The sequence below is a fragment of the Humulus lupulus genome, chromosome 2 (genome assembly GCF_963169125.1).
Source record: "Humulus lupulus chromosome 2, drHumLupu1.1, whole genome shotgun sequence".
NCBI classification, from domain to species: domain Eukaryota; kingdom Viridiplantae; phylum Streptophyta; class Magnoliopsida; order Rosales; family Cannabaceae; genus Humulus; species Humulus lupulus.
Window position 1 is genome coordinate 197,414,321 of NC_084794.1, and position 26,187 is coordinate 197,440,507.

The 26,187-nt window shown below is 36.6% G+C and overlaps 1 protein-coding gene across 1 annotated transcript; it reads left to right on the plus strand.

Annotated features, from left to right (window-relative positions):
* Positions 1-1,034: 1,034 nt before the first annotated feature.
* On the plus strand, positions 1,035-2,039 carry LOC133815061 (potassium transporter 10-like). The gene is made up of 2 exons (XM_062247948.1): positions 1,035-1,148; positions 1,764-2,039. Exons 1-2 carry the CDS (start codon positions 1,035-1,037, stop codon positions 2,037-2,039), a joined length of 390 nt encoding a protein of 129 aa, XP_062103932.1.
* The last annotated feature ends 24,148 nt before the right edge of the window (positions 2,040-26,187 follow it).

The window sequence follows — 26,187 nt, forward strand, 5'->3', positions numbered from 1 at the left end:
TTGCCTCTCTTTGCTTCTCTTTGCTTCTCTTTCTTTCTGGTTTCCTAGTCTCTTTCTTTGCTTCTTAGCTTCTCTTTCTTGCTTCTCTTTGCTTCTCAGCTTCTCTTTCTTTCTCTTTTTTTTTTTCGTCTACACAACCAAGCAGAGCATCACTCAACAACCCTTTTATTCAAACTTCACTATTTATTCTTCTATGCCGTCTAAAATTATGAAAAACTCGAAGAACCATTTTTTTAGGATCTGGGTTTTCACTTCCTCGCCTTTTTTCTTCATGGGTATGTCAATTTCTTTACTGGGCTTTCGTTTTTTTTCCATCTTCTTTATTGTGTTTTCTTGATCTTTTGTGCTCTGATGTGTTATGTATAGCTTTAGGTGAAACCCATTTGGGAATTTCACTGTTTAGGTTACATTTTTTTTTCTTTCCTTTCTTTATAGTGTCACTGCATTTTTAAGCTCTTCAGTTTTTTTTTTGGTTGAGTTTTTTTTAAATTGGACCAAGAGGTCTTGGGGGTTCTTAAAAGTTTCATTTTAAGCTTTGGGAATTTCATTTTAATTTTGGAACTGAGAAATTTTCATATTTGGCATCTTGATGCTTTCCATTCCTTAATTCCTTTAGATTTATTCTTTATTTGCTTGATCAACCAATTTATGGTGTTACCTTTATTCAAGCTTATTGAATGCTAGTAAATTCCATGTCTTTATCATTTATTGACCATCACGAGTATTTACAATTTCTAAAGGTATGGTTGATTATTTTTGTCCAATATTTACATTATCAATCCTTTTATGCTGTAATTTACCTTGGTCTGTATGTTGAACAAGGAAAATCTCCATATAATTTTTTTATAGGTTAACATTTAGCTCAAAGCTGTTCCTTTAACCCTTTTGATTTGAACTTGTTGAGTTTTATGGCTTTCAATATATGTAGAAAGCTGATGGCACAACTGAAGTATTGATGAAGAAAAAAACTTAGAGGTGAATTGGTTGAACTCTGAGGAATAGTTTGAATGGTCAAGTTGAAAATGGCTACAAATATGACGACTGATCAAGGTCCTGATAGAAATTGTACTGTGTGGACTATAGATCAGAAGCTTGATCAACCCATGTACGAAGAGGCTAGAAAGCTTAAAAACATGTACACAGAAAAGGTATACTTGTTTCTTGTTCTTGGAGATCTCTTTCTCTTAGTCTTTCATCCTTTTGAAATACCTATCAAAGTCAAACTCATGGTACCTGGCAAAAATTTTACTTCAAAAGCTTTGGATTTTTCTCACAATATGGGAAATCGTCAAAATGGATATTACCGATATAGAAGGGATTGCTGCAATATAGTTGTATGCTTGTGCTCAGGGTAGATTACAATTCTCTAGGCCCTATTTTAATTTCCTGTGGGATGTATTCTGAAAATGGCGGGCAATGAGATTAATGAATTTGATGAAATTGGGCATATTATGATAGTTGCATGGTTCCCTTACTGAATTGCTTTTGTTTTGTTTAGAAAATATTAGCACTGATACTTCTGTATTTTTCACTTCTGAGCTAGACGTTATTTGTGCACATCTTACTTCATAGAAAGAATGTAGAAATACGCTTCTCTCAAAATTTTATTGTTGATTTGTATGTTCTACTTTAATTTGCTTGTGTGATGCATTAAAAATGGCCAGGTACTAGCCATGAGAGTAAACAAAAATTTATAGAAATTTAGCATGTGATGCTACGTATTTAGTTCCTTTGTTGATTTGGTTTTGTTCTGTCTTGTCCAGAAGCTTTCAGCAGTAATGCTTCTGCAACTTGCATTCCAGAGCCTTGGAGTGGTATATGGAGATTTAGGCACATCTCCGTTGTATGTTTTCTACAACACTTTCCCTGATGGGATTAAAGACCCAGAAGATTTGATTGGAGCTTTATCTTTGATAATATACTCGCTTACTCTTATTCCGCTTCTCAAGTATGTGCTAATTGTTTGTAGAGCAAATGATAATGGTCAAGGTAAACTGTTCTCAACCTGGAAAGTTGATTTGCCGAAGTTAATCTTCTAATGCTTGCATATAAATTTTATATATTTCTTGTTAAAATAAATTGAAAAATGAAGATACAAAGAAACAGGGATTATTTGTGAATAGCATGATTGAAAAATGAAGACACAAAGAAACAGGGATTTCAGTATTTATGTTTCAGAGAAGAAATATGATAATCTAGATGTTGTTTATGTATTTTACGGTATTTTATAAGAAACAAAACTTTCATTAAATTTCAAAAAATTATGTATTTATAGTTACAAGAATGTGATGTAGTATCTTTAAATACAAGAAATCGAAAAAACTTAAACTCTATTTAAAGAAACCAAACAAAGCTAACACCACTAAAAAAAATATTAGTCCAAGTAAGAGTAATTAGAGAAAGGAGAAAATCCTTGAATTTCATTTACTGAAGCTCAATGGTAAGTTGATAACCTAATCCTTTTCTACAATGATATCATATCTTTGATGACCTCAAAAGATGCATATCACATTGTTCCACATTACAGCCACGATCTCACTTTTACCAAAAACATATAGGTTCTCCATCTATACTGTCTCACATATTTTAGGTAATACCCAACATAATCAACTTCATTCAACAATTCACATCATAATGATCTAGCTTTGCTGCAATGCTGAACAGATGATCCAATGTTTCAGTTATGTTTATACAAAACACACCACAAAGGTGAGAGGGTTAAATGCAAACTAGTTCACAAGTACTAGTCTTATAATAAACTAGCCGAACAAAAGCGTCAACTCTGATTAGAATGGATGGTATTAAAATGCTAATAAAAATAAGGAGATTGCCAAAGAATATTAATGTCAGACTAAGATTTACAAGGATAAAAAGCCCAGAATTTTCACATGTCCAACAATTTTTTATCTAGAAAGGATTCCCCAATGTAAAAACCACGTTATTCTCCTCCACTCACTCTCATCTACACAACCACTCACTCACTAATTTCTGGTTTCGTCTAGTCATTCTCTGCCTCACGCGAGTCTCTGGAGCACATGACGTCGGTGAGAGCTTCCGGAGGACACAACGGAGGTCATTTTTCTAGTTGTCTCGTCTATCTCTGCCTCACATAATGATTCTCCCCTTCTGGAAGCAAGAACATCTTTGTGAGGTGAGTTTTTTTTATACAAATTTCATATAATCAATATATAAATATAGGGTGAACTTCTAGGGTGATTTATAATCTGATTTCATTTTTTTTATATTATATTCAAAGCTAGAGAAATAACAAAACCTGTGTGCATACAACACATATACATATATATAGTAGCATTTCTTTCTTTTAGGTAAACTTCTATGCCATGAGCCATAGATTTCTTTGTGATACAGAACAGAAAAAACAAAGAAAAAGGCTAAAAATACCATAGTCCACTGTAGGATTGGTAATGAACATGGTAGATTTATGATTTGGGATGAACATACAAATTATAAATGATGAATAAAATAAATATATGTCGTTATGACCAGGAATTTTATACAATTGAATATAGTTTATGTAAGTAATAAATTTGAATATTGAATATTGTCCGAGCCAATCAATTTTTGTCAAGACACATTACAAATTTCAATTGAGTGTTTGTTTGAACTTGATTTATTAATAGAGCTCACCATGATGAAGTGAATCTTCTCTGTACATATAACCTTGATCTAGCTTTCTATGTTTGTTATTGAACCAAAAATATACTTATCCCTACTTTTAATAGACTTGTGAAACCCATGTCTGTACATTGTCTTATACATATACATAATTCCTCTTGTTTTAATCTTATTGTGCTGTGAAATCATTTTCCCTTGCTTATACTCTTTATGCCTGGCATAATTTTTCTTTTATCATTTCATCTCTTTAGGTACAATGTAGCAATTAAGTGTGCAACTATTACTCTTGTTGGGCACTCCTAACCAAAGTAGAATTATGAATATAGATTACTCTCTGTCATTTTAGATTTTTCTCTTAGAAATACAAGTCTCTCATCTTTTTTTTCTGCAATTTTGGGTAAAATCTGAATCTTTCTATTTTATTTCAATCTCTTGCCCTAACTTCTCTCTATTCAATTCTATTTCAGATTTTGTTTTTAGAAATTGGAAAATGTTGTTGAGATGTGGGGTAAGCTCTTTCTTCCTTGGCTTTCATTCATTAGAGTTGGTGTTTGATTTTTTTTGGGGTTATTTCAGTTTTACTTGAACAAATATACTTATCTTATCAATTTATTTAGTTCTTACTTCAACAAACAGCTTTAATACAAGTAAATGATTTATGGGTTGTTGGGGATTAGTTGGATGATTTATATATACATACATGTGTGTTCTTAGCTTCACTGCTTATACTTTCTGATTCAACTATAAACTCATCATTTACTTATCGAGATATTGTCTACGTCCCACCTCCCTAGTTGTGATAATAGTTTACTTTGCATTTCTGTTTTGACTACAAAAAATGTTTATTCTGATCAAAGATAGTCACATGTGTAAATTTGAGAACTATGAGAAACTTGGTTGGAGGTATACAACCAGTACTTTTTTGAAATCTTGTACATAATCCTCCTCTCTTTCTGCAGGTATGTTGTTGGACAGTACCCGAGGTTTCTAAGAGCTCACTGGAAGTTCCTAAAAACTGTTGTGAACAAATTGTTTGAGTTCATGCATGAGACACATCCTGGTGTTCAGGTTTTTGTTCTGTTGTTGTTTTCTTGTCTCATTAATAGTTGCAAAACATTTGCTTGAACTCTTATTTATTATAGTGTCACTAAGTGTTTTTATTTGTTATAGCTAGCTTATTAAGTATATTATAATTAAGGAATCCTGAATGGTGTCTCACATTCTTTGCAGCAGCACTAAAGGCCTCTCTGTGGCTTATATCTAGCTTTAAAGTTGGCTTTAATGTTGGGGTTAGAACAAGGGCTATAGACACCAACAGGTAACTAGTACAAGATCAAGAAACTAAGGCATATTTATAATAGTGAGTAATACTATGTACAGCAATTAATAAAAACACATTCAGTAATATTATTAATGAATCTTTCTTTTTCAATACTACATATATATTGATCTGGCACAATGCTTCCTGTACTTCTAGTGGCCTTTTGACCTTGTTTGGTTGTAGGCATGTGTTAATTTCATTAACATGTGTGTATAGATTCTTGTACTTTTTATTTATAACTTTGGCCACTATATTATAACTTAGAAACACTTAGTCTGGATCAAATTCAAGGTGTTGAGCTTTTTATTTCACCTTCATTCAATTAAGAAATTGAGTTACTTCATATTATTTTCATTCGTTGCCTACATATATTTAAATTTGTCCAGCCACTACTTAACTGGCCTTTTCTTTTTATTTGCTCATAAGCAGTTGCTTCAACTAAATTGGGGAAGATATTGAACTCCTATGCCATTTTAACTTGTCCTTTCACTGTTAATCTCTCCTATGAATTCCTAGTAAATCTAACTTGTCTGATGCAATTGTTTAAATTCTGCAGCCAGACTTGAATGTGAGGGAAAAGATACTAATCCTAATTGACACATGGCAAGAAGCCTTCGGGGGACCTCAGGGGAGATATCCTCAATACTATGCAGCATATAATGAACTGAAGGTTGTTAGTTTATTAAATGTTATTTTAGCATGTTAAGCTTGATACACAATTTTCTCTTGTTAATTACTTCGTCAGCCAAGGCATTTGGGCAAAAGCTTATTTAAGTTGATTAAAGTGTAAATATCATATGATCAACCTTTTTTTTTTGCTTTCTGCTTTATGTGAGATATGCAATAGCATGGGTTGCAGATGAATGTGAATGTTAGTTATACATGGTTATACTAGCCTACAAGGTATATATATGATGAAGTTGAATCCCTTAGTGTTGTCCTTGATGCTTAAGTTATGATGAATGGTTTGCGTCTGTGTTTGGATGGGTTGTATTAATTCTATGTGTTCCTTTTTCTGTTTAGAGTTTTTATATCACAGGCTGCTGGAGTTGAATTCCCACCTCGAGAAGAGAGCAGTGTACCATTCTTTACTCCACCCCAGACCCAGCCAATAATTTCTCCTATTACTGAATACAATGATGCTGCTATTGAGGCTTCTTTACAGTCTGATGCTTCAGGCCTCAGGTACTGTCTCGATGACAACTGAATTTTGTTTGTCATAAACATTTATTCAAATTATTGCTACTTATTAGGTTTTATTTTCTTATATTAAACACAAGATAGATGCAAAATAAAGTTATAATATATAATTGCATGGTCAGCTGATAAAGTTATAATTAGGTAATTAACTTTTTTTATGTACTCTTTTAGTTTACTATAACTTTAAGTTGAAGCATTAATTATTTAAATTTTGTTGTAGCTAAGCAAATGGACTCACAACAAAGACAAGTGCACAAAGGATGATGAATTGAAGGATGGAGCAAGTTTGGTTTACTTTTATGTATCTTGTAATGTTTCTATTTTTCATTTTTGAAGTAAAAATTGTTCAAGATTATAAAACTTTATTATGTTATGCTTTCAAACTTAAGTTAGAACTAAGATCTCATGAAGTAGACACATTCATGGTTTGAATTAGCTATTGTTTAATGTAATACTTATGGTTTATCAATCTATTGAGAATTACATTTTATGATTAATTTTGAATTTGTTTTTATCAAAATACAATAATGAAAATCTTTTAATTAAAAAAAAACCATATAAGTATACTTATCAAAATAAAATTTAAAATTTTATTACTATATGTTATGATTTAAAAACATATTATAAGCGTAAAAAATCGTTATGGTTTATATAATATAACAAACTAAAAATGTTATCAAAATAATCAAATGTAACAGTTGAAAAGTGTTATGAAAAAAGTATAAGATTAAACTTCAAATTTATAACCAAAAACTCTATCTAAATGTTATTATTTGAATATTATAGCACCTAAAAATGTGTTATTGAATAGTTTAAGATAACACCGAACATAACATTCAAATATTGTTATAGAAAACACTGGACTTTTAATAATAGGGGCTATGTTAGAATTTTCAGAAGTGTTATCAATAGTTCCGGTTAGCAGTTTTTAAGTGTTATGAATACTGTTTTTTCTTGTAGTGTGTCATGTCTCTCTATCCTCATAAAATCCAGGATAGTAGTAATCATAGTCAGCCATTGCTCGACCTTTAAGGGATTAGGTCCTCCCTCAAAGATTGGGGGTTGCTGCTTCCTGAACCACTCATATAACGGCTCCCACCTCTCTTCTGACTGTACAACTGGTACCACTGCAGGTGGTGCAATAAGGGCAGCACTCCCTGATGGAGCCTGCTGTCGCAGTAGACGAATCTATTCATCTTGGCTCTGTAATCAAGCTTGCATATCTGCCATGAGTTGCTGCCAGTTCTCAGGGACTGGCGGAGGAATCTGGCCATGGTCATCACCTGCGGTCCCAGACCTAGTGCCGGCTAGTCGCGTAGATTTTCTTGGATGCATAGCTATCCAAGTCAATCTGCAATCAACGATTCGGCAGTCACACCATGATGACAGGGAAAAAGCTTCTCCAAAATCCATCAAAGGAACATAACCAATCACAATCAATCAGAATATAGGCATTCATCCACATGCACCAACTGTTGATAAGCATGCCCCAACATTACCACATGACAGCTAAGATAAAAGCATTCATCCATGCACAATATACAGTTAATCATTCAAATATTCATTTACATGCACTACGATGCTAATAAGCATGCCTTGATATTTTCATACAGCAGTCAAGGGCCAGGCCCTATCAGTATCTCATGCTTCCTATTGATCCAATAAATAATAACATTCATAATTCATTCCAGACATACAAGCATATATGTACATATACACATTACCAAACCCTGAATTGAGCTTTTCTCTAGCAGTGAATGTACATGTCCAGCTGGTCTTCAAGAACCCTTAAACCTAGGACGCTCTGATACCAAGTTGTAACACCCTAGATAGCCAAGACCGCTACATTGTGTGTTTATAAAGATTCAGGACTCGCTAATGTCATTTAGTTAAAACGTGATACTGAAACCACTAATGTGCTAGGGTTAAAAGATTTTGGTCTCAAAATTGTACATTCTATATAGCAAAACATTTTATACATGGGATCCCAAAAAGGAACAGCAATCGAAAGTCAATTTACAAATTTCCAAGGTTTAAACACCCATTAGCCATTCTAAGGCAAAACAGACATTTCTAGTTCCCCTACTCCTGCCTTCCCCTCAATCATGGCGGCTGAGCAGTTGGTCATGTACATTCAGCTCACAGAAATCTCCAAGTCAGGGCTGATCAAGTTTGCCCTTGCCTTTACCTTCACCACGTAACACCCGTGAGCCAAGGCCCAGCAAGAAAACATAATATGCATCACAAACAACAATAACAGATGAATAATCCCTTAAGCATGATCAAACACTTAGCACTCATATTAATCACATAGCATGTATTCAGAATCAAAGATACAACCAAGCATTAATAATAATCAAGTAACACGATTATCAAGGCCGACAACTTAGGTTGCACCCTCTGTTTACCCCACTGACTCCGGCCCGCTTAAACCAAGCTCAATGCATAATAAGCTGTCCTCGGTTACCAGTGGCCGAGCCGCGCCCTATGCGCTTGTGTAACCTTGGAACTCTTAGGCCGTTGGTTTACTGTTTACATGGCATAATACCATCCTTTCAAAGCATACATATTAGGGAACCCTTAGTCCCATTACAAATACACAACCTGGTGCAGTTTTCTTACCTTTAATTTCCACATTCACTGACTACGAGCGACGACTCTCGAGCACGATCCGCTTCTCGAGCCCTAGCTTAAGACATAGTCACAACCAAGGTGATGGATTCCATTAATATTCAAATAAAGGTTTCTGGGTACAATGCTAGCTTTCGAGACATCGAATTCCACCAAACACGGTGGTGAAATAATCTCGAGCACCCTAGGTTAGGTTCCTACACTTAAAATCCCCAAAAGATCAAAAATTCACCTAAGGGCTGCGGCCCTATAAACCTAGTCGCGACCCGCCCTTGAAATAGAGACCAAGCCTCTCTGAAGGCAGACACGCGCCGTGGTCCTGCCCTGTTGCGCCGTGGCGCTCCCCTTCGGTCGAGCCTCCCTGGCTCCTTTGCATCGTAGGGCCGCAGCGCTCTAGAATAGAGTCGCGGCCCAACCCTTCGTGCCCAGAAAATCAACCATTTCTAACATCCTAACCTTATTCAAAACCACCCCAAAGCACCCTAATACCAAAACCCATTAATCACAAGACTTTTAGCATGATCCTAACAGCATAATCCAACAAAAATCCAACCTAAAAACCCCTCAGAATCCCATTGTGATTTCTAAAACCCAACAGCTCAAAACACACAAAAACCAGTCATGCAAACTCAGATTCTAACCTCTAAATTACGAATTGAAGCTTACCTTCTCCGATGAACCACTTCCTTAACAATTTTTTAGCCAAAACCCAAGCTTCTCAGCTCCAATTCAGTCCTTAAATATTCAAACAATAAACACCCTTAATATTCAGTCAAAACTCAGAATTCTAATCCTCAAACATAAAACTCAATTCTTACATTGGCCTTGGTTGAGTGTTCCTTGGTTAGAGCACAGCTAATTCCTCAAACTTCATTTCAAATCCTCTGAATTCCAGCTAAAGTTTCTAAGTTCTGTGTTTTTCCTTTTAGAGAGAAAGAGAGGAAGAGGGAAGAGTCGGCATAATATTTTCTACTATTTTTCTAAAGCCTCTTAAGTCTATCCTTAAGTGATTAAGCTAATCCCAAGGCTTGGGGTACCGGAAACGTCCCCAAGGGCAAAATAGTAAAATTACCCAAAATTCACGCCTAAGCTTCCTAACCTCAAATATATCTCCATATATATATTTCCATAACCCAATAGTCTAAATAACCACCCGATACCTGAAAAACCCCTGACTTGTCCAAAGTCAAATATTAAGTCCCGTTGTGACTTTCCCGCTATCTAGCTCCCTAGGATCGCCTCAAGTCGCTCGCTGCAGATCTACGCACATAATAATGTGGTTCTCACAGATATAACATTTAACCACACTTACATTCATATAATCATACAAGCATGCTTATCATATAATCATGCATTAAATCAATAAACTCACACATAAACCAATTATCCCCTCCCGACACACTAATCAAGGCCCTTAAGCCATATCAGTAATTTTGGGTCGTTACATTTGCCATGCGCAATCCCGCTAGTAACTCCTCACACTCGGCTTCATTGTATGTGGCAGCAAAATTGAACCTTAAAGCGCAATGGATACGGTGGCCTTCCAGGGTTACTAAGATTAGGTCTGCCCCGACATTATGTCCGTTGGTGGTGCATCCACATTGGCTTGCCAATAGTCTTCCCTCAGTCGCTAGTCACTATCCATAGCCTCCGATTGTCGATTGCATTAAACTATGAAACTGGTGAGGGCCTGACCCTTTATCATCGTTCTTGGCTGGTAGGCGATCTCGAACTATCCTAACTTAATGGCCCATTGCAATAGGTGACCTGTGGCATCAGGTCGCAGCAAGACTTGTCGGAGGGGTTGGTTCGTCAACACCTTGATTGGATGAGCTTGGAAATATGGTTGTAGTGTTCGGGGTGCTAGCCCTATATAGTAGGCAAGCTTTTCCATCTGAGGGTATCGTGCCTCGACGTCTACCAGTCGCTTGCTAACATAATACACGGGATGTTGTACGTTACCTCATCTCAAACTAACGCCACACTCATTGCATGATTGGAGATGGCTAGATATAGGTACAAGTCCTTGCCAATGATGGGTTTGGAGAGTATGGGAGGTTGTGCCAAATGTTGTTTTATATCCTGAAAGGCCAGCACACAGTTTTTTGTCCATTCAATTTTTTTGCTTCCCCTAAGGAGGTAGAAGAATGGAATGCACTTATTGGTTGACTTTGAAATGAAGTGACTGAGGGCAGAAACCCTCTCGATGAGGCTTTGTACATCCTTCGTTTGTTTTGGAGACTCCATATCGATGAGGGCCTTGATCTTGTCGAGGTTTGCTTCGATTCCTCTAGAATTGACGATATACCCCAAGAACCTCCCACAGGTGACCCTGAATGAACACTTATGCTAGCTCAACTTCATGTTGTATTGACGCAGAATGGCAAAAGCCTCTTCTAGGTTAGCCACATGCCCCCCAGCCTTATTGGACATTACTAGCATATCATCGACATAAACCTCCATATTCCTGTCGATTTGATCCTTGAACATCTTATTGATTAGTTATTGGTAGGTGGCTCTATAATTTTTTAAGCCGAAGGGCATGACCCTGTAGCAATACATGACTGTGCTCTTGATCTGGGGGATGCATCGCTATTTGATTGTATTTAGAGTAGGCATCCATGAATGACAACAGTTCGTGTCTGGAGGTGGCGTCGATGAGCCGGTCAATCTGAGGGAGCAGAAAACAATCCTTGGGGCATGCTTTGTTGAGGTCGTTAAAATTAATACATACTCTCTAGGTACCATTTGGTTTGTGCACAAGCACCGGGTTAGTGACCCATAGGATATAGAAGGCCTCTTGGATGAAGTCATTCTCTTCCAACTTTTTATTTCTTCTTTTAACACTTCATACCTCTCGGCATCTAGGGACCGTCGCTTCTGGCGGACTAGGGGTGCCTTCGGGTCTATGTTCAGGACATGGCTAATGACCGACAAGCTAATGCCTATTATGTCATTGTGGGACCAAGCAAAGACGTCTTGGTTCTACCAAGTTGGTCTTCATATCCCTACTCAGGTTCTTCTCAACCTTCACCTTCTGGGTGGGGTCGCCATCCTTCAGTTCTACTTATTCGAGCTCTTCGACCAGTCCAACCGGTCTCTCTTCATCCCCAAATCAACAATCGAACGTGTCCCCGCTTTGGGACTCATTTCATAAAGTGTGTGGTCTTGGGTCGCCATCAATGGCAACACCATTCATGTGGTCGCCATTGGCGACGTTGTCCCTGCGATCGCCATTGGTGATGCCATCTCTATAGTCGCTGTTGGTGACCAGGCTGGGGATGGCCTTGCCTCCCACGACACATATTTCTGTGGCCTTGCCTATCAAACTTGTCTTTGTCATCACGATAGTCTTCTCTTCTAATAACTCATTTATACCTTGCACTCTTTGGTCATCAATGATCACGTTGGCACAAGCAGCACTTCCCACAGGCGACACTTCCCTTTCTAGCTTTGCTGATCTAAGTGTTGTAACATTCACATTCCTCTCGCTGGTTTCCTCTTACGCAGCCAATGCCTTTGCTCGTGGGGAACTTAATGGTGAGGTGACAAATAGACATTATGGCACATAGATCAATGAGTACGAGACGTCCTAGGACAACGTTGTTAGCTGATGGGCAGTCGACGACCACGAACATTGCCATGCAAGTCGCTCTCCAAGGGAGATCCCCTAGAGTCACCAAGAGCTTGATGGATCTAATAGGGGCCAAGCCCTCGCCATTGAACCCATAGATGATTTCTGAGCACAGTGCAAGGTCATGAACTGAGAGTTTCATTTTATCTAGACATGACTTGTACAAGATATCGACGGAACTGTCATTGTCAACTAGAACTCTTAGTACCTTTAGGTTAGCAATCTGAACTGCGATGACCATGAGGTCATTGTGCAGGTAGTGAACATGTCTTGAGTCTTCGTTGGTCAAGGCAATGTCTCGATCTTCCATGCATGAGGCCTTGCTTGGTCTCTCTTCATTCGTCATTACTTCTTCTATCTAATGTCACAGCTAGCGTGCATATCTCTCCTAACACTTTTTACTATCCCCCGCGAGGTGTGGTTCTCCACAAATCGTGACAACAATGGCTATCAATTTTGGTACCTCGCTTAAGTAGGCTGGCGACCACGACCAGTTTGGTGGCAACCGCTGCCTTTGTCTCCCGTCACTTCATCCACTGTTCTGATTCTGGCCCTGACAGAGATCGACATAACGAGCCATATGTCTTTTTTAGACCAGGAATTCTATCTCGTCCTTCAGTTGATAACATTTGTTAGTGTCCTGATCATGGTCCTTGTGGTAGTGACAATACTTGGTCTGGTCGCGTATGCTTGGATCCTTCCTTATCAAAATAGGATTTTTGTATGGCTCTTGGTTCTTAGTCGCTTCGAAGGTGTCGTCATGCATCTAGGCCAAGGCAGTGTAGTTGGTGAAGCATGGCTTGTATGCAGGTTGTCTTCCCTCTTGCTTAGGCTTCTTGTGGTCTTGCCCTTGGTTGTGGGACACCTGGTGACTACTCACTCTCTTCCCATTTTCATTGTTCTCGCTACCATTCCATTCCTCACCATTCCTTCGACCATTATTGCTAGTCTTCACTGAGTCCACATTCTTTACCGCCTCATCTAGCTTGATGAACCTATCTGTGCGATCCAAGAATTCATGTATCGAACTGGCTGCTTTCTTGGTCAAGCTGTTCCACAGAGGGCTTTGGACTCTAATGCCAGACACAATCGCCATTAGCCATCCTTCGTCGACAACAGTCTTAGCGCAAATTCCTTCCGCTTGGAACCTCATGATGTAGTCCTTCAAAGTCTCCTTTTCGCCCTGCTTCAAGTTGGTGAGGTGGTTAGCCTCACAAGGGTGGACGCATGCAACGTAGAACTGCTTATAGAATTCTTGAGTGAGTTGTTCCCAAAACAATTGCTTCATAGCTCTGACCAGCATGGTTGGGAAAACCTTGCATCATACATTATATGACACCTTGTGAATCTCCATCTGAATCTCAAAGTTGTTGATGTGTTCCAAGGGATCTCCTTTGCCATCGTAGATCTCCATCAATGGCATCCTAAAGTTGTCAGGTAGTTGTGCGTTGGCGATGGCGGGAGAGAAGGGACTCGCCTTTCTTGGATTCAAAGCGGGCTCGCCATTCTTAGTCCTACCCATCTCCCTGACTGTCCTTCTCAGTTCCCCGATTTGGGCAAGAACTGAGTCATTGGCGATCAGGGTCTCTCGGAAATCAGTGATTGGGACCCCTTGAGCGTTGGCGACTGGGGTTCGCCCATGGTGGTCTCCTTGCTCCTCCCTTAAAGTGTTCAGATGGTCACGCAAGTCATCTTGGCTCTCCATGTTCTGACCTGGGGTGTCATCTCATCGATCATTGAGGTGTTTGCGCAGGTCAGGCTCATTCCTTGGTCTCACACTTTCTCCAAAATGTGTGAAGATGCTACCAATGTGGGTGCAATTGGTGTTCTCCTCTCGTTTATGTGGACATCTATGAAGTGAGTGGTGAACTGAGCCTTCGCCATGGTCCTGAGCTTGGGGTTGTCGCTGTCCTCCTTGGTTTGGAGGTCAAGGAGGTTGTCTCGCTCAGGACTGGGATCTTTCAAGATTGGTAATGCTCCTGGAGTGATGATCGATTGATTGCTCCATTCCTTCTCCATCCAAGGCTTGGGACTTCCCTGAAGGACCTTGGTGATTCCTCAGTGTCATGCGTATGGTCGTCTTGAAGGCGAGGGTCACCTCTCGTTTTCGATGTTCCATGTCTCTTTGCTGGGCGGCCATCTCAGCTACAGTAGCGGCGTTCATGTTGCACAACATTTCTTCTTTCATGGTGGCGACGTCCTCCCGTGTTGTTGGGGGATGTGGTCACCTTTGCCTTCATCCAAGTTCTCACGAGGGTCCTCCTCAATGTTCTGCGGAGGAGAAGGAGGAGGAGTATCATAAACAACTCAATGCATCATCATTGTTATAATTTGGAAAGCATAAAATATATAACAATGTTGTAACATCTCAAGGGAGAAAATGGTAACCAGATCATAACCCGACAACTAATTCATGAAACATACAAAATATATTATACTTGAGCCATAGTTTCTTAGTATAATGGGTAACGAATGTAGCAATTAACAACTAATTGATTATCACATTTGGTCTCTATAACTTACTCTATTATTATAAGTAGAATTCAAACAAATTGCCAAATCATATTACTCAATATGCAAACAAGTTGCCCAAACCATTAAATGCATCATCATTCAAGTGTAAAATATACAATGTCCAAAATATTGCTGAATAACTTAAAAAAGAAAAACACATATTATTACTCTATAATTTGTAACATCTTAAAATGCAACAAATGGATAAATCAGTAACTAATTCAAAATTAAAATTTGATTAAACTGAGTTACCGAAATTTGAATTGAATATGATAAATAAAAAATTTGTTAAACATGTAAAATACTTTGTTGTCTAATATCTGAGGGATATTGGCAGTATAAATACCTAAGTTTATGCTTTTGTTGCACTTAAATACTTAATTTATTCTTTTGACGACATAAATACCTAACATTTATTTTTTGTTGCAGCCGTTACTTTTTTATGTTAGGAGGCAAATACCAAACTTTTTAATCAGGGATATTGACGTCATAAATACATAACTTTATGTAACTGTTGCACTTATATACCTAATTTTTAATTTTTGTAGCATAAATAATAGAAAATTTTAATTTTTTTAAAAGTAAATATATGCTACAAATATTAAAACATAAGTATTTAAGTGCAATTGTTACATAAACTTATTTTTTCTGCCGCCAATATCCCTAATTACAAAGTTTGGTATTTTTCTCTTAACGAAAAAAGTAACGGTTGCAACAAAAAAATAAACATTAAGTATTTATGCCGTCAAAAATGTAAGTTAGGTATTTAAGTGCAACCGAATCATAAACTTATGTATTTATGCCGCAAATATCCCTAATTTTAAAATATATATATTTATATATACGTGTCAATTTCGAGATAGTGTAAAGGAAAATCTGTCATCCCCTCTATTTAATTTGAGGGTCATTATATTTGCACCCCAAAAATATATATGCACCCCATTAATTAAAAATAATTTTAATTTAACATTTTTTCTCAATATTTTTTTGGCATTCTTTTTTTTTTTTTTGTTAATTTCAATAATTTTATAGTATCTTGATTTTATAATTTTTTTAAAAAAAATTATTTCTTTAACAAGTTTTTATATTTTTTTGTTTTAATTTTTATATTATTTAAATATTTAAAATATATATTTTTTATATGTATTTTTTGTAATATGAAAAAAAATAAGAAAAATGCAAGTATAAGCTGATAAATATATAAATTATATTTTAATTTTTAATAAAAATGGGGTGTTTGATTTAAATTTTGGGATGCAAATATAATCAACCTTAATTTGACCATCCTCTGTCTAACCCGTTTATTGCGAGACGAAGCAGCTCAGATGGGTTTAATTATTAATAAGTCTATATGTGTTGACTCGTTTTTTGTCAACTTGCACAAAATAATAAATGAAGAGTTATTTTGTGTGTAATGTTGGGATTAGGCTTCACAAACCTTTTTTTGTATTACAACTCAATGACAAAAGCATACAAGTAAATCAATCTCATAAAATAGTTAAACACAAATTACATAAACACGGAGGATAAAGTTTAGAGTAGACCTTCCTTGAAGAACAAAAGCCTCAGGGACATAAAATCACAAGCTATGATATTATGTGAAACACAAAAATGACAAGGCTTGACACAAATGAAGATTTGTTGTCCAAAACTCTCTATTCCTAGCCTTCCTTTGAAGATGCTTGAAGCTACAACCAGTGGAATGAGATTGAGATTCACAAGCCTTGGATCTCCATGCAATTCAAGCTTTCTTGATGAAGATCTTGAAGAAAACTAGTAATCTTGGAGCTTGAGAGAGAGAGAGAGATAAAATTCTACTTTAGTGAGAGAAGGTGGTGAATGATCAAGTCAAAAATTAACTCATTGAACACCTTAAATAGTATAGGATCCTCATTAGACTCAACCAATGAGATTAGAGCATTTAAATTTAAGTTTTGGAGCTAAAACACGTAACCGTACGGGCAAGGCGACGTGTCTCCTGGCACCAAGGCGACACGTCGCTTGGTACTTTCTCTCTCTAGGGTTTTAAGAGCCCAGGCGACGCATTGCCTCCTAGGAGGTGACATATCGCCAATGTCTCTGTAATTCGGCTCCATGAGGAGTCTCAAAAAACCTCAAAATGCTCCCAAACTTTTTAGTACTCTTATATACTCCAAATAAACATTTTGGACCAAAAATTTTGATTTAAAAATGTATATACTCAAAGTCAACATTCACATGTTGACTTTTGTGAAATCGTTATTATTTTAGCACCTCTTTATGCCTAAAAAATTCCACCATGTATTTAACCAATCTCAACATAGGTTCTATTTTTTATTTTCTCTATACTATGTTTTTGGGGAGTATAAGGGGTTGTACATTCATGTATTATACCATGCATCTCACAAAATACATTAAATTCATTGGAAAAGTATTCGCCACCCATATCACTTCTAATCACGTTAATTTTCTTTCCCAATTGGTTTTCAACTTCGGCTTTATAGATTTTAAACATGCTAAATGCCTCATCCTTATTTTTAAGCAAGTATACATATGTGAATCTAGAACAATCATCAATAAAGGTAATAAAATACCTATGTCCTCCTCTAGTAATTATTTCATTAAATTCACACAAATCACTATGTATCAAATCTAACAAATTAGTTTTCCTTTCAACACTAGGAAAATGTTTCTTTACCATCTTAGATTTAACACATAATTCATATTTGTAATGCCCCAACTTTCCTAATAAGGTTTAGGACCTTGATTAGGAGGTCGGGAGGGCCATAATTGCTATATTGTGTTATTAAATGATAATATGCATGTTTAGGTGTATTAAATATGCATGTGAACCCACTTTTGAGTAATTGGGTGATTTTCGTATTTTGGCCATTTCGAGCATATTTGGCATATATGTGATATATGTGTGTGGTGCTATATTATTATTTGGTTATGCCAGGGTTACTCAGCACAAGACGATTCTAGAAGGTAAGCTAGTGGGAAAGTCACAACGAGATTTAAGCTTGACTTGGAGTAAGTCAAGGGGTATTTAGAGCATTACCGGGTTATTGGGTAATGAGAATTAATATTTGGTGATAAATTGGGAGTTAGTAAGATCAGGGGGAAATTCTGGAGGTTTTGACTATTTTGCCTCGGGAGTGTTTTCGGGACCCCAAGTGTTAAGATTTGGTTGAGGCTACTTAAGCTTGAAGTAACCTTTTAAAAGAATAAAAAGAACGTTATGTACGTTCTCTCTCCCTCTAAGTTCCCTTTTTTTTTCCCGGTCGTATTTTCAAAGATAACTTGAGTTCTAGGACTCAAAATTAGGCGAGGATCGAGGCATATTGATCTTAGGAAAGATTAGAAGCTTATTAGCCGGAGGTTTTAGTTGGAAACAACTCAATCAGAGGTAATTCAAGTTTTAAGTTCTAAGTTTTTAAAGTTTTTAAGCTTGAATTGGACTTTGTGTTTTGATGAGTTTTTGGGTGATTTGAGACTTGGGTTTTGTTGGTTTTGGATGATGGGAATGTGTTGGGAACTTTGATTTTTGAGTTTGGAGATGTTTGGATATGTTTTTGGGAGGTTTTATAAGGTTGAAAATGGGGGAAAATGGATGGTTCGAGGTAGGGCCGCAGCCTTGTTCTTGGGCGCCTCGGCCCAGGCTTGAAGAAGCAGGTGGAGGTTCTGTTTTGCCTAAGGGCCGCGGCGCTTGCCGGGAGGGCCGCGGCGCTTGGTGCCATTTTTGGCCAAATTGATGTTTTGAGCATGGGAACTTAACTCTTAGGGCCTGGGATCGATCCTACTACCTAGTTGAGTGGGATTTGTTGTCCCGGAGGCTTGGGTTGGGTTTGGAAGTATTTATTTACCCATTTTGATGAGGTTTTATATCATGGTTGTGACTAGGTCATCACTAGGGGCTTCGAATCAGGGTCGTGCTTGTGGCTCATTTATTGGTAACCTGTGCTTGGACCAAAGGTAAGAAAACTGCACCCTGTGTATATGTGACATGCATGGTTATTATTGATGCATGTTGGATTATTAAATGTGGCATGCATGATTATTATTGAGGCATGTCAAGTGGTTAAATATGATGTATATGATGCACGAGAAACATGTGATTAGGACATGCTTTGTATACTGAGTATGATATTGTTCAGAGCTTGAGCCTCTGTGTTTATGTATGATCCTACTTGTGCTAGTAATTATTGAGTAAGCATGTTGAATGCCCTTTATTTTGATATTTGACATATGATATATGTTTGGTGGCATGGCTTACTTGTGTATGGCACTGAATTATTAGTCAGAATCGGCAATGGTGTTAGATCCATCTGTGAAGCTGTGATTTACTAGTCAAGTTCACAATGGGTTGAACACTGGTCGTGTTTTACTGACCTAAGAGTCAGAAATGGCATAGCGTCGTGAACGCCGAGCCAAATGAAGATTAGATCTAATCGATATCAGCGTTGAATAACTCATATGGGGTATTAATGCTGGACCGACCTGTAGGTCGATGAAAATTATAAGCGCTTGCCTAGTCTAAGACTAGTTACTAGAGCTAGGGCCTAAGGCCTAGGTGACTACTTGTCACATGGCTAGGAGGGTATGGGACCTCTGAGATGGACTTATTAGTCATCTAATCGAGATGGACTTATCAGTCATCTGACCGAGATGGACTTATCAGTCATCTGACCGAGATGGACTTATCAGTCATCTGCCAAGATGGACTTATCAGTCAACTGACCGGGATAGACTTATCAGTCATCTGACCGAGATGGACTTATCAGTCATCTATCTTTTATCCAGGGCTATCAGCTCGATATGGTTACCAGAACCACCAGTGTTAAATCATTTATCTGATTGAGACTGACTTGATAGTCGTCCATTCAGGAGGGCAGGATTCTTTATCCTGGATACCCATTGCTACGTGGTTTTTCTTGCCTGCTTGGCTAGGGATATATCTGCTAGGCGTGTGCCTTATGATTTGATGGCATGTTATTACTGTTCATGAGCATATTGAGTTTTCTTGCTGGGCTTCGGCTCACGGGTGCTATGTGGTGCAGGTAAAGGCAAAAGAAAGCTGGACCATCCTTGAGTTGGAGAGCTTAGGTGACGATGTGTACATATGCAGCTGCTCGACTGCCACAGCCGAGGTTTGAAGGAGAGAAACTAGGGCTAAACCCTGTTTTGCCGCTTAGATCGGCTGGTTGTAAATATTTTGTTGTAATAAACCTTTAAATTATATTTTTGGGATCCCAATGTATATAGTAAACGTTATAGTGAAACGTTATAACTTAACCGAAATTTTTAATCCCTAAACCGCTAATCATACTTAGGTACACGTTTATGGCCAAATGACTCGATTAGCGAGTTTAGCACTGTTTGCAATGTGCACCGTAACGGTCCCTGGAGTTGGGACGTTACAATATTTGTCATACTCAACCTTATTGCATACAACTAAACCACATTTAATAACTTTTTTTATTGTAATAAATCCTATATGAGCAAGTCTATTATGCCATAAAGTAATAGAATCAAAACTAAGCGCATAAGGGGAAGATGAGCATGCATTATTATAAAACCATTTTTCCTGGTACAAAATTTAATCATCCCATCACAAGTATAACCCTTTCCCACAATATAGTTTTCCTTTGATAAAATTAGCTTACCAACTTCAAACTCCGCTTTGATGTCGATTTTCTCAACAAATGCTCACTCACAAGATTCCTGCTCATATCCGGAATATACAACACATTGGTGAAAAGAACCTTCCTTCTGGATGTGAAGTAAAGATCAACATTCCCTTTCCCAACACCTTGGACCTTTGATCATTCCCCATTTGGATCTCATGCTCGTCCTTAGACTCCTCAAAAGTCTTAAAGACCTCTCTATCATAAGTTACATGCATAGTGGCACAAGTATCATACCACAACCCTTGCACCTTTTCTTGGATGGCATTCACCTCACTTAAAGTGGCAACCAACTCCTCTTGAGTTGTGTTAACTTTAGATCCATTGTTATGGGGCTTTCGATACTTACATTCTCTAACAAAGTGATCACTCTTGCCACAAACAAAACAAGGGCCTCTCACACCCTTGAATTGCCCTTCATTCTTTCTTGGAGCTAGATGAGTATCTTTCTTTGATTGGGGTTTCTTGTGAGTCTTCCTTTTGGATTGAGGGGGTTTCTCTATGGCATTAGTCATGAATGTCCCAACATTGGACTCTTCCATACTCTTGTCTCTAGACCGAGACTCCTCTTCAATCCTTAGGTGCTTTAAGATTCCTTCCAAAGATCTTCATTGCTATGGAGAATCTTCTCCCTATAGCCTCTCCAAGACGGAGGTAGTTTGTCTATAATTCCTCCCACAATGAAGGGTTCTGACAATGTTATCTTGAGGGCGGATAACTTATTCACAATAATTTGAAGCTAGTGAATTTGGGGAAGTAAGGGTTTAGCATCAAAGAATTTGAATTTTATGTATTGAGTGATGAGAAAATTCTTTGTACCTTCTTCTTTTGTTTTGTATTTCTTCTCAAGAGCTTCCCATATCTCCTTAGTCGATGTTGTATTTGTGTAGAGAACATATAGGCGCTTCGACAATGCATTGAGGATGTGGCCTCTATAAATGAGTTCATCTTCTTCCCTTTTCTTCCTTTCTTTGATCACTTCTTGATAGTCATCATCCTTTCGAGCCTCCAAGTTCTTCAAATCATTGTCAAGGATGTAGTTGACATTCAAAGTTGTGAGAAGAAACTTGATATTGTCTTGCCATCTAATGAAGTTAGTTACATATAGTATAACTAGATGTTGAGACATGAACTTTAGGGCTGAGATTGATGAGCTTTCTTCCATGATTTTATCTAGCACAAAAACCTTTAAAGCACGAGAACTTTGACACAAAATAAAGGTTTGGAGATAGAGATTTTTTATTGTTGTGATTAGGCTTCAGAAACCTTTGTTTGTATTACAACTCAATGAAAAAATCATACAAGTAAATCAATCTCATAAAATAGTTAAACAAAAATTAAATAAACACAATGGATAAAGTTTAGAGTAGACCTTCCTTGAAGAACAAAAACCCTAGGGACATAAAATCACAAGCTATGATTTTATGTGAAACACAAAAATGACAAGGCTTGACACAAATAAAGATTTGTTGTTCAAAAATCTCTATTCCTAGCCTTCCTTTGAAGATGCTTGAAGCTACAACCAGTTGAATGAGATTGAGATTCACAAGCATTGGATCTCCATGCAATTCAAGCATTCTTCATGAAGATCTTGGAGAAAACTAGTAATCTTGGAGCTAGAGAGAGAGAATTCTTCTTTAGTGAAAAAAAGTGGTGAGTGATCAAGTCACCAATTAACACATTTGAACACCTTAAATAGTATAGGATCCTCATTAGACTCAACCAATGAGATTAGAGCATTTAAGTTTTTGAGCTAAAACATGTAACCGTATGGACATTTCGTAACGGACCAGGCGATGCATTGCCTGCCAGGCTATGTGCCACCCTGTATTGTCCTGCGTTTCGGGTACCTTGAAACGACTCGGGTCGGGATTGTTTTCCCCGATTTAAGAATATTATTTTAAATAATATTATATTTTGTTTGGAATTTATTTCCATGAGTTATTGCTAGCCAAATTATGAATTTTGTGTTTAAAAGTTAAGATAAGACTTTTGGTCTTGGATTGACACAAAAACCCTAATCAGGTAAAAATCTCAGAAAATAAAATGAAAAAATATATCAAATATATTTTTGGCATAAAATACATTCATAAAAAATTAAAGTTTGATAAAAATAATAAACCTAAGGGAAAATGGAAATTTTAGGGCATTTTGTGTTAAATGCTTAATTTTACCAAATTGGGGAATTTTATTCCATGAATAGACCTTAGGTTAAAATTTATTGTGTGATTAATTAAATTAAATGTTAGAGACATTTAATTTAATTATTATGTGTTAAGTTTTGTTTTTAAAACTTAATAAGAGTGAAAAATGTTATAGGAAGTCAAATTGGATTTTTCTTCTTAGGAAATATTTATTAACCTTTATAAAAAATATATATATATAATTACATGCATAAATAGAATGAGGTGGCCAGTCAATTGAGGTTTTAAATGGTGTGAACAAAATTAATTAAGTTTTAAATCCCATTTTAAATATTAGAGTTAATGGCAAGTGGATATAGGATATTTTAGAGTAGTCTAAACCCTTCCAACCCCCCCAAATCCAACCCCCTCTCTCTCACAATCACTTTCATCTTTTTTTAAAACTCTCTCTCAAGTTTTCTCTCCATCGTCAACCTCAAGAACACTAAGAAGGCTTGAAAGCCTAAGTTTTGGTCTAGGAAGGGTTTCCCTAAGAAACTTGACTTTGTAAAGTTTTAACCATAGGTCTTTCAATAGCTAACTATCTATGTTGTTGTTGTTGGGGGGGGGGGGGGGGGGGGGTTGTTTAAGGTATTGAAAGAGTTTTGAAGGACTCAAAGCTAGTAGGAACATCAAAACCTAGAGCAAGAACAACAAGAGGTAAAAAATTTACTTTTTTATGGTTGTTATTGTATGGTTTTTATTTTTAAGCATTATTTTGTATATTTAATGCTTAAAGTTTCTTATTGGTGATGTAATAAGGTTATGATAGTTGTTTTATAATTTTTATGATGCTTCTGTGATGATTTTTGAAAATAAGGACCAAAACCCCCCAAGGGTTTTGTTAGAAACCCTAAAACAAAATTCAAGTTTTGAGCTGTGACTTTCAAGGGGTCAAGCATCCACTGTATATTGATTTTGTAAAATTTAGTTGTACTGTGATGTTTTTGAGATTGATTACATAAAATTGAGCTTTTGAAACACTCAAAAATGTTTAAAAATGAGTGAGTTATGCTATTTCAAAGTTTAGGTAAAAAAACTGTTTTTTTTTCGTATTCGTAATTTCAGGACCAAGTTTGGATAGCCATTGTATAAGGCAAATGAACCCAGTTTTTTCTAAAATTTGGTAGACATATTCTTGGCATAACATAGTATTTCACTGTAAAATTTGGTAACAAAATACTTAACATTTTGAAAGTTATTAAGTGCCAAAGTTTGGAAAAATTAAGGACTTGAAAATAAGGTCATTTTTACCTCATTGTTGGAAAATAATTTCACCAATAAAAAATGCTCATTTTGACCTAAGATTTTAGAAAGACCTAAATGGCATACGAGAAATAGAATTGGTAAATTTTGGTAACAATTGGGTAAGTAAATTTCAAGTTATGACCTAACAAAGTATGTAGTTAAAAATATAAAATATAGGGTTTTCACACTAAGTGTAAAAATGAGATTTTGGAACTTAAGGTAAAAAGTAAAATTTTGCTTATTGCAAGATAAAAACTTGGTAAGTCTTGAAACATATTTTGACCTAAAACACCACTTTGAGTTTAGTGAGAATTATTTTTATTAAAGAATTTTTATTCTTTCTAAAATTAAAATAATTAATAAGTTAATAAATTAAAAGAGGGTTTAAAACCTTATATTTTGATAAAATAATTAAGTGAATTATTTTTCTAGTAAGTAAACTTGATTAATTGACTTCGGAAAAATTAACTAGTCAAGATGGGAAATTTTTAATGGTTTTCCTAATTAAGATAAATAAGGCAATTTTCTTAAAACGATTTTTAGAGATTAAAACCTTAAGAAAAATAAAAGGAAAATTAAGGGTATATTTTCTTGAAAAATAATTAAGGAATTTAATTAGTATTTTCGGGATATAATACCGGCTAAAATCTTTATATATTTTAGCGACTGTTGAAAGTACGGGTTAATAGCGAAACTTTTAAAGAATAAGAATTTTAGCGGATTGTGGGAAAATACTATTGTGATACCCGAGCCTAGGTATCGAGACCAAAGGGTATAGAGACACATGCACATATATACACTGTCGTAGAAAGTTTGCTTAGAGACGTTAGTCTAGTTGGTGTTGATTCATAAAATATGACTGGTAGATATCCGTCATATTCTAGACGGTTGATCCCCGTCACACTGCTTGATTTTGTTTATGTCCAGTTCATTACCGCGATGAGTGGCCAAGAGGTGAGGATTGCTGGTTTAAATTTAGGGGCGCCAAAATGAATGGGACTGAGGGGCCCTCATGCTTACTTAATCAGTGAACTATTAGAACTCGAGAAAATGCTCTGATAAGTTATTCCTGGATAGTAGCCATGAATATCAGCCATTCAGTGAGAGTGCCTAGAGATACTAGGGATTGCCAACTTTGAGTGAGGCTGAACACCCTAGGGGCAACTACTCACCAGCACCGCTAATTAACATAAAAGTCTCTGTAAAACTGTGTAACTTCGATTACACTCTTGGATAAGTAGTGATGCCCTAGGTAACTTGATGGTTACCCTTGTGAGGGATTCACTCTTGGATAAGTAGCGATGCCCTAGGTAACACGATAGTTACCCTTGATGGGGATATTTATTGGCTAGATCTTAGTGTTGAGACTCAGTTCTCTATTACAGATTAGCATTTATGCTGGAGGACATGTTACACCCAAATTTTTGGAAATTGTCGAGCGTTGGTCTCGAATTATATTGTTATATATTATATCTGCTTACTCTTGGATTTTCTGAGTGCATGGATTTATTTGTTGATAAGAAATAATTGTGATATAATATATCTACTTGTTCTTGGATTTTCTGAGTGCAGGAATTTATATATTTATATGAAATAATTTGTCAATGGTTATCAGACATGACTATAAGTTTGCCAGGATGCTTTTGCGTTCTTGAAATTGACTGTGTAGGGTTCGGATGGATCCAAAACCCTACTTCTTTTTATGCTTTTGTTTTAAAGTTTAATTTATTACGCGTTTTCGCTTACCTAGTTGTTTCCTGTTATAGGTAAGAACAATGGCAAGGCAGAGCAGTGAGCGCTGGAGTCTACCTTGCAAATGTACATGTGGACCAACCTTTTGGAAAGCCATTTTATTTTTAGAAATGTTGTGTTATTTTCCTAAACTAGGCTCACTCTACTCATTATAAAATATGTTTCTATTAAATGTTAAGTATGGTCATACGATTTTTAAAAAGTTATTTTTATACGGGTTTTTGAGACATTTGGTTAAATGAAAACATTTATATTTCCGCATTATCGAGTCTTAAAAATTCGGGTCGTTACACACCCTATATCAGGTGACACGTCGCCTGGTACTTTCTCTCTCTAGGGTATTGAGAGCCCAGGCGACACGGTGCCTCCTAGGAGGCGACATATCGCCAGTGTCTCTATAAT

Coding starts and splice junctions, on each gene's coding strand:
- LOC133815061 (XM_062247948.1), top strand. CDS start 1,035: ATGACGACTGATCAAGGTCCTGATAGAAATTGTACTGTGTGGACTATA. Junction 1,149..1,763: donor AAAACATGTACACAGAAAAG/GTATACTTGTTT, acceptor TGTCTTGTCCAG/AAGCTTTCAGCAGTAATGCT.